Source organism: Saimiri boliviensis, chromosome 1 (genome assembly GCF_048565385.1).
Source record: "Saimiri boliviensis isolate mSaiBol1 chromosome 1, mSaiBol1.pri, whole genome shotgun sequence".
Lineage (NCBI taxonomy): Eukaryota > Metazoa > Chordata > Mammalia > Primates > Cebidae > Saimiri > Saimiri boliviensis.
In genome coordinates this window covers 66,607,833-66,623,820 of record NC_133449.1, presented here as the reverse complement: position 1 = coordinate 66,623,820, position 15,988 = coordinate 66,607,833, and the positions used below count along the sequence as shown (strand labels likewise).

General features: G+C 48.6%; 1 protein-coding gene across 22 annotated transcripts in view; it reads left to right on the top strand.

The window, feature by feature from the left end:
- Nucleotides 1–15,988, top strand: part of DYSF (dysferlin) — a 231,458-nt gene that overhangs the window by 19,022 nt on the left and 196,448 nt on the right. For all 22 annotated transcript variants that reach the window (XM_003922617.4, XM_003922619.4, XM_003922620.4 and 19 more), the window contains exons 2-3: nucleotides 7,993–8,048; nucleotides 8,996–9,087. In XM_003922617.4, the coding sequence (XP_003922666.3) occupies nucleotides 7,993–8,048; nucleotides 8,996–9,087 (148 nt within the window). The remainder of the gene's footprint in view (nucleotides 1–7,992; nucleotides 8,049–8,995; nucleotides 9,088–15,988) is intronic.

Sequence of the window (15,988 nt, the reverse complement as noted above, 5' to 3'; positions counted from 1 at the left end):
TGTTTCTAATATCTTTCCCAGTTCTGTTTGTTTTCTTAATTGGCAAGTAAAAATTCTATGTAAATACATTCCCCAGTTTGAATTGGCCTTCTGAGCTTAAAGACTACTCCTCTCAGATTGCATTTCACCACAGCTCACTGGACTTTTTGGCCACTTCTGTGGTTCTAGCTAGGATTTAGAAAGATGGGGTGGAGAGTGGTTGAGGGGGAGAGGAGCAGTGCGCTGCTGGTGGTAGGGGAGACAGCCGCCCAGTGCCTAGGGTGTCCAGGCCTGAGTACACCATGGCGGGGCAGGGGTCAAACGACCAGTTTACCTGCACTTTTTGTTTGGGGTGTCTGTACTAAGAGGTAATACAGGCCTTCCTTCAGCTGAAGCTAGGGCTGTCTTTTCTCCTTTCACTGCTGCTGCCTTTGGGTTGTCTGCTGATTCTTTGAATTTCTGTCATTTTCTTGGTCTTATGAGTATTCTAGTGGGGCCATCAAGAAACTGCCCTGCACAAAGCAAGCCCTCGATAAATATTTGGGGAATATTTGGAGAATAAGTGAGTTGCTGCATCCAGGCTGCTGCAGGCTTCGCTTCAAGTGCCTGCAGCTTCTGAGAGTAACTCCTGATTCATGGGTAGATACAGCTGTCTCTCTCACTGGGAGTCGGAGACACTGCACCTCCCCTCCTTCTCTCTGTTCCCTCTCTAGGGGGTACATCAAAGCCTGGGAGACCTCTTCCACTCTTCCCCCTTCCCATCCTCCAAGCTGAAACTGGCCAGTAGACCTCAGGCCCACCCTGTATATCCACACCATTTCCCTCCTGGACTTAAAAAAAATTGTGGTAAAAGGCACGTAATGTGAAATGTACCATCTTAGCCATTTTTAAGTATACAGTTCTGTGGCATTAATCACTGTGCAGTTATCACCATCTCCAGAACTTGTCATCCTCCCCAACCAAAACTTTATACCCATTGAACACCGAGTCCCCACTCCCTCCCCGAGCTCCTGGTAATCACGGTTCTACTTTCTGTCTCTATGATTTTGACCACTCTAGGTACCTCATATAAATGGAATCACGCACCGTCTCTTGGTAACTGTCTGAATCATTCAGTCTAGAGGAACCCTCCGGGCTTCAGCATGAATCTTACGCATGCTGCTGGTCCCCAGTTCCACAGAGCAGTTTGGGAAGAGGGCATGGCTCCCTCTCCTCACCCCAGTGTGAGCTGTGAGCTCTCCTGTATCTTAAACTTCTGTTAAATTACATGCATAAAGCCACGTCTCTCGAGGCCAAAATTAATGATCAGGAACGGGACAGGTCGAAAGCCATGATGAGGAACTATTTTCTTAACTGTCTCCTAATTATCAATGTGCTTTCCCTTTTCTTGGTGTCTGTAAATCATGTGATTGTGTTGAGTGAATGTTTTGTTTCTTTCTTGCTCCTCTTTGGGGCTATAGCACCCATGAGGGATCCCTTCCTTCACATTACCCAAAGGGTCTCAGAGTTGGCCCTTCTAACCAGGACTTAGTGAAATCTCATTGAGGGCTTTTGTTCTCCTCATCTTCAGGGAAGGTAGGAAGTGGAAAATGATTAAAAGATACTTAGCACAGGACTTGGCACACAGATATCGCTCAGTTAAGGAAGCCTGGAGCACCAGGAAATGAGTTTCTGAGTGTGCAACTTAAGAAGGCTGCAGACAGAATTTTCCATGTTACTCCTGTAGGTCACAGGAAGCTGATCTGTGATAGGGGAGCAGAAGTGGACACGTAGCTTGCATCTCAGGCCCCCTCAGAATCCTGTGCAGCAGATACTGTTATTATGATCTATTGGTTGCTGAGGAGCAAGGCCTAGAGGTTATGAACCCTCCCTAAGGTCACACAGTAGTGGCTGTTAGTGTTTCCAATGCCATGTGTCTGATTCCTGCTGGAGCCACACCAACATGAGCCACCAGAGAATTCAGAGTGTCTCAGCCAGGACCCTTCCCCCATATGACGTCTCCTTTCATCCTCCCTCTGCTGACACACAGTCACACCATGAATTAAGTTTGGGGCGTTCCCAAAACAGTGGTTTTATCCTCTCGTGAGGAAGTCAACTTGCAGTCGACATGGAAAGAAAAGGACCCGTTCATTCAACTCCCGATTACTGGCCACCTCGCTAGGGACTAGGGTTACTGTTACTGTTAATAACATGCGTAAGCTATGGTGCTTGCTGCCAGAAACTCCCCGCCCAGTTGGGGGTTTAGAACTAGAAGCACGATGCTGCACTGCTGTCCTGCACATGTGGTCATAGCTTGGTTAGGGAGCACTAAAGACAGGCCAGCTACCTCTTTTGGGAGAGTCAGGGGGGTCTTACTAGAGGAGAGACAACCGTGCTGGGTATTGAAGGGTCAGTAGGTGTTCACTAGACGCATCAGAGTGGGCACAGAGGGGAGGGCAGGGGAAGGAAACTCATGTGCAATCAGCATACTATGTGGCAGGCACCTCAATGTTCTCTCGGTAATTTTCACAACAATCCCTTTAGGTATTATTACGATGAAATTGAGGCAGACATGTTAAATGAATTTCCTAAGAGATTATTTTATTTGAGATGGAGTTTTGCTCTTGTTGCCCAGGCTGGAGTGCAATGGCACGACCTTGGCTCACCGCAACCTCTGCCTCCTGGGTTTAAGCAATTCTCCTGCTTCCGCCTCCCAAGTACCTGGGATTACAGGCATCCTCCACCATGTCTGGCTGATTTTTTTGTATTTTTAGTAGAGACGGGGTTTCTCCATGTTGGTCAGGCTGATCTCAAACTCCCGACCTCAGGTGATCTGCCCACCTTGGCCTCCCAAAGTGCTGGGATTATAGGTGTGAGCCACCGTGCCTGGCCAATTATTTTATTTTTTTAGAGACAGAATCATGCTCTGTTGCCTAGGCTGGAGTGCAGTGGTACGATCACAGCTCACTGCAACCTCAAACTCCTGGGCTTAAGTGATCCTCCCACCTCAGCGTCTCAAGTAGCTGGGACCACAGGCACATATACCACTACACCCGGTTAACTTTTAAAATTATTTGTTAAGATGGGGACCCACGGTGTTGCCCAGGTTAGTCTTGAATTCCTGGCCTCAGGTGATCCTCCAGTTTCAGCCTCCCAAACTACTGGGATTACAAGTGTGAGCCACCTCACTGGCCCCTAAGAAGCTCTTAAAATGCCGTTCATGGAACCTGGGGGGATTAAGACTCTGAGCAGATCAGAAGGTCAAAACTCTCTTCACAATAACATGAAGAGGCTATCTGCCTTTTTCACTGTGGGGACATTTGTACTGATGGTACAACAGCAATGGCAGGTAATGCTACTGGCACCTTGACTCTAATCAAGGCATTGGCAGTCCGGGCGCAGTGGTTCATGCCTGTAATCCCAGCACTTTGGGAGGCTAAGGTGGGCAGACCACCTGAGGTCAGGAGTTTGAGACCAGCCTGGCCAACATGGTAAAACTCTTATCTCTACTAAAAATACAAAAATTAGCCAAGCTAGGTGGTGGGTGACTGTAGTCCCAGCTATTCGGGAGGCTGAGCCATAAGAATCGCTTGAATCTGGGAAGTGGAGGTTGCAGTGAGCTGAGATTGCACCACTGCGCTCCAGCCTGGGCCACTGGAAAGAGACTCTGTCTCAAGGAAAAAAAAAAAAAAAAGGCAAAAAGGCCTTGGTACGAAATTGTGCTGCTTGTGTTTTTTAGATTGCGTGCGCTCACAGTTAAAAATAAAAAGGGAGTTTCATTTAAGAGTGTCCTTGATGAAGCAGTAAAAGGATTAGTTTGAATCCTCCTTTACACATGTGGAGAATGTCTTATACGAGGAAATGAGAAGAAGGAGAGAGCATCTCTGCTGCATATCACAAAATCATGATTGTCTCCAGGAAGGGCACTGGGGTCACTGTTGGAGTGACAAACTGGACTAGCCGCTTTTCCCCCCCATGGAATACTGTTTTTACTTTAGAGAATGACTGACAAACTGTAGTTATTTGGACCTGGGCATTTGGCGGATATTTTCTGAAAAGTGAAAGAGTGAGCCTGCCACTTCAAGGAAAATGGCTTGAAACATCACTTGTTGCCAATCAAAAAATTTGAGCTTTCAGGCAGAAATTGGAGTTTTAGAAAACTTTTAGAAGTAACTTCCAGCTTGCAGTACTGAAAGTGTTACCTCCCAAAAACCCAAAATTTGTTCACATGGTGAGTAACAAATGATTCTCCATGAGAATGCAGGTTTTGAACAACAGGAATTTGATTACTTGTCACAAGAAAGAGCACCAGGACAAAGCAATGTCTCCTGAGGGAAAGTGACAGGAGAGTTTTATGGGGCAATGGAGAAGGAAGAGGACGCATCCTCTCATGTAGAGGAGGGGTCCCCATGGCACAGATGCAGTGAGTCATGGTGCCAGCATATAGGTTGCATGCTATGGTAATGATGCTACAGATCTCCCAGGGTACAAGCTTTAAGCATGGTCATGAGGAAAGTTCACTGGGGTTTATCTATAAGTTGCCAGGGACTGTCAGAAACTAGGTGACCACTAGGTGACCGCCTACTACACAAAGCTTGAAAAAAACAGGCTGTAAGAAAGAAAGCTGTGAAGCAGGCAGATTGCTCAATCTTCCTACCTATTTACTGAAGGCTGATGTTGACACTAATGAATGAGTGTGATGTTTTGGTAGGGCATAGTGAAATATGTCAGCATTTGAAAGATCTACATCACTGATTGAACAAAAATTTTCCAAATGACCAGTGCAGCTGTTACAGAATCATACGTGGGCGAATGATTCATTCAATGTGCAAGATAGAACAATGAATTTTAATGTAGCAGAGAACAAAATGTTCATTGATCTGGTTTCAGATTTCACATTGCAACTTGCTGTTAAGTTAAGAACTACGACTTGTTGAATTTTGATGTAGTATCAAATAAGGATATTCACAATTATCTGTAAGTGTATTAAAATATGCCTTCCTTTCCAACTACATTATCTGGCTGGATTTTCTTCATAGACATCAACCAAAACGAGGAGTCTCACCCATTTGAATACTGAAGTATTAATAGATAGGAGAAACCAGCCAGGCATCAAAGAGATTTGCAGGAAGTGCCACGTTTCCTTTTTGGGGAATTTATAGGGTTTTTTTGTTTGTTATAGATGTGCCACTTATATTAATATTTATTGGGCTTATTACTGTGATTTTAAAATTAATTACTGAATAATTATTTTTAAATGCTTCAGTTATAATTCCTAATGTAAAAATTCATAGATACAGGACACCTAAATAAAAGCGCTTTGGCATCCCTCAATAATGTTTAATGGCGACATCCTGTAACCAAAAAGTTTGAACTGCTGCCCCAAAGACTCACAGAAGATAAGTGTTTTGTAGTGGTCTGTGATGTGAAATATCATGATTTTTTCCATGATCAGTGATTTGTGGCAGGGGAGGGAGTTTGGGAGCTCACTCTCTCCCTGGGGGGAGGTTTATCACAGTCTCTGGGGGGGTCACTAGACCCAGCAAATATTTACAAGATAACTGCCTTGGAATCTCCCCGGCCTCTCTCTGCCTCCCTCCCTCAGATGGTCTGTCCTTTGCTCCCTTGCACACATGCTCTCTCTCTCTGTCTCTCTCTCTGTTTCTGGCTCTCTCTCTCTCAGCACTCTTTTTTTTTTTTTTTTTTTTTTTTTTGAGACGGAGTTTCGCTCTTGTTACCCAGGCTGGAGTGCAATGGCGCGATCTCGGCTCACCGCAGCCTCCGCCTCCTGGTCAGGCAATTCTCCTGCCTCAGCCTCCTGAGTAGCTGGGATTATAGGCACGCGCCACCATGCTCAGCTAATTTTTTGTATTTTTAGTAGAGACGGGGTTTCACCATGTTGACCAGGTTGGTCTCGATCTCTCGACCTTGTGATCCACCCGCCTCGGCCTCCCAAAGTGCTGGGATTACAGGCGTGAGCCACCGCGCCCGGCCTTCTCTCCGCACTCTACTTCAAATCCTCCCTCACCCCTTGCCTGCCTCCGTGACCCCCTCTGCTTCCCTCCTCCTCTTCTCCAGGCTCCGAACCTGGCAGGGCGGGGTCCGATCACATAGGAGGCTGCACCTCTCCAGGCTGGATGGACACTGGCGTGCTTGGCTCTAAAGCCTAGTGGGGCTCCCGGGAGATGTTGTCAGAGGCTCGAGGGGCTTTCGTGGTCCAGGCAGGACTCTCTGAAAGCTGAGCCATCCAGCTGGAGACCAAAGGCTTCTCACCGAGTCTTGCACAGGTCGGGTGGAATGAGGTGATCTTTAAGAGCCAACCCAAATACCAGCTCTGCGTTGGGTTGAACCCATTGAATTGTCTGTTGAGTGCCTCTTCGTTTCTGTTCCTGATGCTTACTGGAAAATTCAGACACGGTTAGCCCGGCGCCAGGTCACTGCAGAACAAGGCTTCATTAAACACCGTCTCTTCTTCTTCGGGACCTTCAGTACTCTTTTGCTGTGGATCAGTGTCTTCACAGAAGATGTGGGCTGGGTTTAGTGGGAGCCCTTCACTCTGACCTGTCAGTTCACGTGGTGGGCCCTCAAGCAGGGAGCCCCGAAGCTCTGTCCACATTCCTTGTTTTGTGGATCATCCAGAGAGAGAAATGCACTTGCCAGCCCAGTAAAGGACCAGGGGCTGCAGCGCCTGCCTGTTTCTCCCAGGCTGTGGCTAGTCTATGGAAACAGCCTCCCTGCTGACAGCTGCAGAGCCTACCCTAAGAGGATCTCCTTGTGCATCTCCCTCGCCACCTTTCCTTCAAGCCGCACCTTCCCCACTGCACTGGGGACGTGTACTCATGCGCTCCTTCATGCCCACTGCTCCAGAGGAAGGGCTTCTGCCATCCACTGTCTGGGGCACTGGGGGTCAGCTCTCAGCCATCAGAGTGTTAGTTCTTCTTGTTGTCTACCCCAAAGCCACTCTGCATTCCCTCAGCCAGCCCTCCCAGCCACACAGAGCTTTCTTGGGACAGCTTGCCTCAAACAGACCCCTTCAAGGCCTTGGAGGGTGGAGTGAGTGGATTTTGCTTTAATGGAAGTAAAATTCACATATCATTAAATTCCCCATTTTAACCACTTAAACATATATAATGTATATGATTTTAGGTTGCAATGTTGTACGACCATAATCTAATTCCAGAACATTTTTATCACCTCGAAAAGAAACCCCACACCCATTAGTCAATCACGCCCCATTCCCATCTGCCCTTTCCCTCCCGTTAGCCCCTGGAAACAATGAATCTGCTTTCTATCTCTATGGATTTGCCTATCCTGGATATTTCTTACAGATGGAATCATACAATTTCTGGATGTAGATGTTGTTCAAAAGAGAAATGAAATGCTTTCTAGGAAGATTGTTCATTTTTAGAATTAGAAGGTTGGATGTGGTGGCTCACACTTGCAATCCCAGCACTTTGGGAGGCCAAGGCGGGAGGATCCCTTGAGGCCAGGAGTTTGAGACCAGCTTGGGCAATGTAGCAAGACTCCTGTCTACACACACATGCGCGCGCGCACACACACCCCAGCTGGATCTAGTGGTGTGTGGCTGTGGTCCCAGCTACTCAAGAGACTGAGGTGAGAGGATAGCTTGATCCCAGGAGTTTGATGCTGCAGTGAGCTATGATCTCACCATCGCACTCCAGCCTGGGCAACAGAGTGAGATGCTGTCTCTAAAAAAAAACTAGAATCAGAAAATTTATAAATAAAAAAATTTTTTTTAAGTCAGAAATAACAATAACAAACTCATTAAGGAGAGTCAGCCTGGGTACTTTCTTCTGAAAGCATGTTTCTGATGTCCCAGAGCTGAGAGGGAGAAGCTGTGTGACTGGCATTGGGCATTCACTGCAGACTGGTAGGGTTCTCAAGGAATCTGTGGTTTTGTAAGATTTCCCTTGGTGACCAGGCTGAAGGATGGGTCTCGGGAGCTGCACCTAACTTGGTGGAAGGTGCAGGGGGGGATGTGTCTCTCCACTCTCCCTCTTGTGTTTCCTGTAGGGGTGAAGAAGAGAACTAAAGTCATCAAGAACAGCGTGAACCCTGTATGGAATGAGGTATGTGAGCTTTTCACCTTCCTTCCTTTTCTCTTTCTCTGCTGCTGTTGGGTCTGCAGGAACAAGTTAGGGGGCTTGTAGGGGAGTTGCCTTCTCAACTCCTTGAGGTGGGGAGGGGCTGGTGGTCCAGCCTGCCAACAAAATCCTCCAGGCTCTAGGAACCTGGGAGGAGGGTTGGTGGTCTGGCCTACTAGGTAAATGGAGAGGAGCAAGACATTTGTCTCTGTTTTCCCCCAGCGCTGGCCAGCCAGGTAAAGGGTGCTCAGGGGCTCTCTTGCCTGCCTGTTTCTCTCACACAGACCATCTGTTTTCCCTGCCCAAAGCTCACCTTCTCCCCACAGGCCCCCCGATGAGGCAGGTCCTCCTCTGGCTCCCACTGGCCTCTGTCTCCTTAAACAGCTCCCTGCATACATGGCTCCCAGGTGGTCCTTTGGGAGCCTTGCTGCCTTGTATGGATGGGGTTTGATGCACACGGGAGCCTTTGCTCTGAAGAGGGTCATGGGGGCTTAGCCAACATGGCACTAACTCGTGCTACCCATCAGGGCCTGGCTCCTGGATGAGCCCAATAATCTTGGTCCTTGAGGATGCTTCAGGGTCACCTGGCGCTTTCCCAGCCATAATCCTGGCTTGGCTTCCTGGGGATGGGTTGAATTTAGTTGAGAGAGGGGACTGTGAGAGCCTACCCTCCTCTCTTCTGCTGCCTTCAGCTCTCACTGTCACCTCTGAAGTTCTGGAGCTGTGGTCTTCATCCACCCATCCATCCATCCATCCATCCATCCATCCATCCACCCATCCTTCCTTCCTTCCATCTATCCACTGATCCATCTGCCTATCCACTAGAATCATTCATGGCTGCCTACTCAGTGCCCTGAGGGCATGGTGTACCAGATACAGTCTCTTCTCCTAGGGGGCCATCGGTTAAGATGCCTTTTCTCTTTTTCTTCCAGGGCTTTGAATGGGACCTCAAGGGCATCCCCCTGGACCAGAGCTCTGAGCTTCATGTGGTGGTCAAAGACCATGAGACGATGGGGAGGAACAGGTGAGGTGGCCAGAGAGGGGTACTCCATGGCTTGAAGGTGCAGGTAGGATTGTGGAGGATTCAGCCTGCAGAAGCCAGGTCCCAGGGAGCTGGGGTTTCAGTTAGCATTTATCAATGCTGGCCCAGTGGTGGATGCTGGGAGAATCCGGCTGTGGCTTCAGGAACTCAGCCATGGGTATGGCTGAGCTGTCAGGCTGCAGGGGAGGGAAGACGGGCTGGGATCAGGTGTCCACGCATTTGCACAGACACTGCCTCAGGGAGCAGGAAGACTCGCTGCCTGCTGCTCCAGCCCAGAGGCTTCCAGAGGCAGGCTGGCTCTCCCGGCCCAGCCAAGGCTGGTGAGGGCAGAGCCCCACTCCAGGAGGTAGGCAGGCAAAGTGAAGCTGCAGCTAGCAGGGAGCTTTCCAAGAAGGCCTCATGGAAGCGGCAGGACTAGAGGTGAGATTTGTGGTTTAGGAATCAGACAGTAATAATGGGTAACCTGGCCTGGGCACCTCCCTGGGCGGGGTTTCTGCTGAGTTTTTCATATACCTAGTGGGTGGGTTTCCTGGCAGGGGGAAGAGCAGGAGCAAAGTTGTGGCAAAAGCAGGCTCCGGGTAGGCAGGCGATGCATCCCCTCTCTTGCCATTGAGCTCCTGGGCCTTGTAAACGGAGGCGGCGGGGTGGACAGGTTCAACCCAGCCTGCAGAACGTGGGCCTTGGACTGGGGCTGTGGGTGGACTGGGAGACACAGCACATGAAACTGCCCGTGATGAGCCTTGAATGTCAGGGTGGGAGTGCGGTGGTCCCTGCTGGGCATGAGAGAAGGCAGCTGCGTTAGATGCCAGCAGGAGTAGGGTCATGCTCCAAGCACCATTTACGGAGGTCGAGGCCCAAGCACCAGGCATGGGCTTTCTGTTTTGTGACCTGCTTACAGGGGAGCCTTTGTTTGGGAACTGGGTCAGCGGTGGAGTCTGAGGCCTGGAAGGCTGGCAGTGTTGCCCTGAGGTGGGGCAGGAGGGACAGGGGAGGAGGAGAATTCAGGAACCTAGGGAAGGCCAACCAGGGTCTTGGGCTGCAAAACACCAGAAAAATGTGAAGTGTTAGAAACTCAGAAAAAAACCCAACTGCCATCTTCTCTCTGTGGCTATGCTGGCTGTGGGTGTGTGGTGTGGGGAGGGTGGGACACTCTCAGTGAGCCCCACAAAGGTGCGGCTGCAAGGTGTGGGGCCCAGGCCTGTGGTCCAGGCCATCTTGGGCCCATCTCTTCCGCTGCTGACCTCAGTCATCTCCACCTGCACGGGGCGGGGGGTGGGGCAGGGGTTGGAATCGGTTCAGTAACCTTCCAACACAGACACCGTGGAAGGCAAGGCAGCCGCTGATAAGCGTGAATGGCGGACCCACGGATCGGTGGGGAGCCTGGACAGCGGCAGTCCTCTAAGGCTTCCTGGAGGACAGGCTACTCAGACCGACTGCCAGGCAGGGGCAGGCTTTGAAAAGGTGAGAGGGGTGGGTATTCCAGTGTGTGGATGTGGCGGGCAGCGGGGCTCAGCCTTACAGGTGGGACTCAGTCCCACGGCACGTGCGCCCGGGGAGAGGTGGGCGGTGGGGAAGAATTGAGAAGGGAGCCTCCAATGCCGGGCCGAGGAGAGTAACAATAAAATCACACAACTGGCACTTGCCAAAAGTTTGGCCGGGTGTCTGGCTCTGTGCTGTCTTATATAAAAGACCTTTTCTCATCAGTTAGGTACAACTATTTTAACTGTCACCGCTACAGATGGGGAACCTGAGCATCCGAGAGACTGGGCAACTTTCCTGAAGGCTAGTGATGGCAGAGCTGTGATCGGAGGGCAGGTTGTTGGGACATGCTCATATGGTGCTCATAATCACTGACCCCCTGAGCTTCTCAGAGGCTCCTGGAAGCCCCAGGGTGGTGGTGTTCCCTTCTGGAAAGTTCAGTTCCCCTGACAATGCTGGAGTTCACAGAGTTTAGAGGGTCAAAGGCAGGACAGTAAGGTTACTGCAGGCCACGCCGAGGAAGCAGATGTTTCATTTTCATTATCTTATCCAGTATTTTTAAAGGCTCTGTGGAGAAATTTCCTTTTTTTTTTGAGATGAAGTCTTACTCTGTGGCCCAGGCTGGAGTGCAGTGGTGCGATCTCTGCTCACTGCAACCTCCACCTCCAAGGTTCAAGAGATTCTCCTGCCTCAGGCTCCCAAGTAGCTGGGATTATAGGTACCCACCACTACGTCTGGCTAATTTTTGTATTTTAGTAGAGATGGGGTTCCACCATGTTGGCCAGGCTGATCGCAAACTCCTGATCTCAGGTGATCTGCCTGCCTCAGCCTCTCAGAGTGTTGAGATTACAGGTGTGAGCTAGAGATTTCCTTTTAACAACCTTTTAAAATTATTATGGGTAGATAATAGTTGTATATGTCTATGGGGTACACATGATGTTTGGATACAGGCATAATGGGTAACGATCCAGTCAGGGTAATTGGAATATCCATCACCACAAACATTTGCCATTTCTTGTGTTAGCAACATTCCAATTCTACTCTTCTAGTTGTTTGAAAAAATACAATAGATTATTGTTGACTGTAGCCACCCTGTTGTGCCAGGGAGTACTAGACCTCATTCATTCCATCCAACTGTGTTTTTGTGCTCATTAACCACCTTGCTTTATGCCTCTCTCCCTGCTACCCTTCCCAGCCTCTGGATTCTACTCTATCTCAGTAAGTTCACTTTAAAAAAAAAATTAGCCCTCTGTAGGGAGATTTCTAAGACCACAAAGGCAACATGAGAGCTGTGAACATGTTTTTGATCAATTCAAGGGGGAGGCTAGCCCTCAGGGTGACAGTAGGTGAGGGCCACACATGGGCTGTTCTGGCCCTGTGGGACAGATGTCATATGGGGAATGGGGTGCTTCGAACCTTGGGGCCTCCCTTTGGCTCCTGTGGGTGCCCTCTAGCTCCTAGGGGCAGCTGGCTCCCTAAAAACCAGTGCTCCATGTGAGCAGTTCACCACAGGCCCGTGTGCCAGAAATCAGGTCCTCAAACATCAGTTTGCAGGACAATTCACCAACCTCACCAATTTTCTTATAACATTTAAATGTAACTTTTGATTTTTTCCACTTATCTCAGTTTCAGATTTCTAGCAATTAAAAATTATCTCAATTATAATTAACTGGATTTGAATGTGCACCTACATTCATAAATACTTCAGGACTCTCAGAATATGCCAAAGTAACACTGTCATGGGAAGAAATGAGAGAATTTTGGCTTCCTGGCCAGGTGTGGTGGCTCACACCTGTAATCCCAGCACTTTGGGAGGCTGACGGCAGCAGATCACATGAGGTCAGGAGTTCGAGACCAGCCTGGCCAGCATGGTGAAACCCCCTCTCTACTCAAGATAAAAAAAATTAGCCAGGTATGGTGGTGGGTGCCTGTAATCCCAGCTACTCTGGAGGCTGAGACAGGAGAATTGCTTGAACCCAGGAAGTGGAGGTTGCAGTGAGTCAAGATCACTGGCTTTGTGCCAGGAGAACATGGGATGTGTGGCCTCCTCAGCCATTTGCAGGCAGTGCAATGCCTTGGGGAAGGGAGCGCAGGCACCTGAAAGGTAATTCTGTCACCCTCACCCCATGATCAGATGGCAAAGTACTTCCACCCTACACATGCATGTGAGAAAACAACCAAAGACAAGAAGCAATACAAATTCTAGAAGTGTAAAAAGAAAACCATACCAGGGAGTGACAGGAACAACCACGTGACATTTTAAATGTTGAAAGAAAAGGAAAAACTTTCAGGGAATCCAGTTCAATGAGCATTTTATTTATTTATTTATTTATTTATTTAATTTTATTTTGAGATGGAGTCTTATCTGTCGCCCAGGCTGGAGTGCAGTGGTACGATCTTGGCTCACTGCAACCTCAGCCTCCTGGGTTCAAGTGTTTCTCCCATCTGGGCCTCCCAAAGTGCTGGGATTACAGGTGTGAGCCACTGCACCCAGCCCTTCAATGAGCATTTTAAGTTGAAGGCCTTCTCACTGCCCCCCAGACCTGCCGGTTGGGTCAGGAAGCAAACGGGGACTCAAGTGTTAGGTGGCTGTGCTTTGAAACTGTCCTCAGGCCTCTCCAGTTGGTGGGTTCCAGTGAGGTTCCTGGAGTCATCATGCGGCCACCGCTTTCGTTTGCGGGAGTCCGAGGCGTGTCTTCTGTGAGCTCATCTGCTGTCCTCCCTCGTCCTCTTCCAAGTGAGGGGATCACAGCCCTCTGAATTCGTTAATTCTTCAGTCCCCCTCCATCTCGCCTCCTCTCCCTTTTCCCAACTGCCACCCTCTGGCTCTCTCTGCTTCTGGATTTCCCCTCAAGCCTCCCTCATTCTTTATAACATCTCACTCACACCTCTGTCTCTGCATCTCCTGCTTTGCTTCTTTTCCTTCCTGTACCCCTTTTATTCTTTCTCTTCTCCTTCTCTTCCTTCTCCTCGATCCTCCCATCCTCACTGCCAGTGTCCGTCCTGGGGCATTTGGCATTTCTGGGTTTTCCCTGATGATCACTGGCAGTTTAGGAGTGCCCTCGTTAAACCAGACTGGTCCGCTAGCCAAGAGTGGAATCTGGGGAAACCGTTCATGTGTCGGGAAGGGAATCTCCATCTGGGAACTGTCTCCAGTGTGCTCAGAACCCCACTAACCCATGAGAGAGGCAGCCCTAATTCGAGGACCCCTGAGCCAACTTCAGGGATGGATCGACTTTATCTGGCTAAAATCAGGTTTCAAATGTACATAAAAGGAAGCTCCACTCCTTAGGCTGGAAGACACTTACGCAAACCTAGCAGGAGGTCCTGGGATCCTGTTCCCGGCTGCGCTTGACAATTTCCTGTTTACTGGAGGCTTCTCAGAGAGAAGCTGAAGGGGAGATGGTCCAGCTCCCTGACCAGGTGTTTTGGTCCCCGGGATGTTCAGTCCAGGGGTTCCCAATTCAGGCCACACAATAGAATTACCTGGGCAGCTTTTACACACACCCATGCCTGGGCCCTGGCCGAGGTTCTGATTTAACTGGTTTAGGGGAGAGCCTGTGCAGCGTCACCCGCTCTCCAGGTGCTGGTGTTTTCGCTGGGCAGCCTGGGCCGGGAGCCACTGATCTGGACTCTAGACCAGCGCTGCCCACTACAACTTTCTGAGATGATGGAAATCTTGTCTCTGTGTTGACTAGTGTGACTGAGAAACCGAATCTTAAATTGTATTTAATTTAAATGACAGATTTAATTGACTACATGTGGCTAGTGGCTACTATGTTGGACAGAGCTTTAGATTTTTAGAACAGTGTTTCTACCCTAGCTGCATCTAAAAATGACCTGGGAGCTTAAAAAAAATAATGTCTGAACTCTGCACCAAACTGATTAAATAAGAACTGGAGAGGGCTGCATGAGTCAGCACTTTTGGAAACCACCTAGGATAGCTGAGTAGGGGTGGACGGTGTGCAATCAGGGTGGAGAACTTACTGCGTTAGAGAGATGCTGGCACATTTTTTGTTGTTGTTTAGACAAAGTCTTGCTCTGTTGCCCAGGATGGAATGCAGTGGCATGATCTTGGGTCACTGCAACTTCTGCCTCATGGGTTCAAGTGATTCTCCTGTCAGCCTCCCGAGTAGCTGGGATTACAGGTACCTGCCATCTCACCAGCTAATTTTTGTATTTGTAGTAGAGACAGGGTTTCGCCATGCTGGTCAGTCTGGTCTCGAACTCCTGACCTCATGTGATCCACCTGCCTTGGCTTCCCAAAATGTTTGGATTACAGGCGTGAGCCACCACATCTGGTCTAATGCTGGCACTTCTGAAAGAAATTGCTCTCAATTTTTCCATGGATTAGCCAAGAAATAAATAGAAATGGTCTTTCTCGTAATTGTTTATGTATGTAATTATTGGCAAAATAATCACCATCAATAATAATGGCTGAAATTGTACATGGTAAAATTGTTAAAGAACCGAAAAACGGAAGAATCCAGTTAGTAACCACAAACACTGACCTGAGAAACTGGGCTTAGTAGAAATAATTCCATAAAAGAAAACTCAAAATGGCAAGGCACAATATTTGATAAAACTTGATGTCAACCAAAAAAATAACTTAAAAAATCTGTAAGCCAAATCTGTGTTGGGAAATTTAAACAGGGATTAATTGTTCCCAATGAAAAGAATTTGGTAAAATGAAAATAAAGATGGCAAAAAAGAAAAGCACTTTAATTGCTCTGTATGCAAAACGTATCAACATTAAACTGGCTTCACTTAATTTGTTCTGAAAAAATGTCTTCTCAGTGGAAATTAATTACTGTAGGTGTATTTTATATTTAAATGTTTGGTAAATATCAACATAGAAGCAAAAATCTCCATGGGGTCAAAACATCCACCTGGCACAGCACCAGGGTCAAAATGATGCTCACCTTGACTGCAGTGACTCACTAACCTCAGGCCTAACTGGGCCCCAAGACAGAGACCTAGATGCAACAAGGAAACATACAAACACCCTGTTAAATGAGGCTTTCTCAAATACCACAGGTGACACCTTATATTAAAGCATAAAGCATCAATCATCGTTTAGCTGAGATACAAACTTGAGTGGGCTCTCTGCGTTTTTCCTGGTCACTCTACGCTCCAGCCTGACCACACTGCCAGCCTCCCTGCTTTAATCAAGTGGTACAGGAGGTCTAGTAAGGAGGCACAGTACTGCCTTTAAAGAAGCTCTCTTGGCTGGGTGTGGTGGCTCACGCCTGTAATCCTAGCACTTTGGGAGGCCAAGATGGGTGGATCACAAGGTCAGGAGATTGAGACCATGCTCGCCAACATGGTGAAACCTCATCTCTACTAAAAATACAAAAATTAGCTGGGAGTGGTGGTGCGCACCTATAGTCCCAGCTACTTGGGA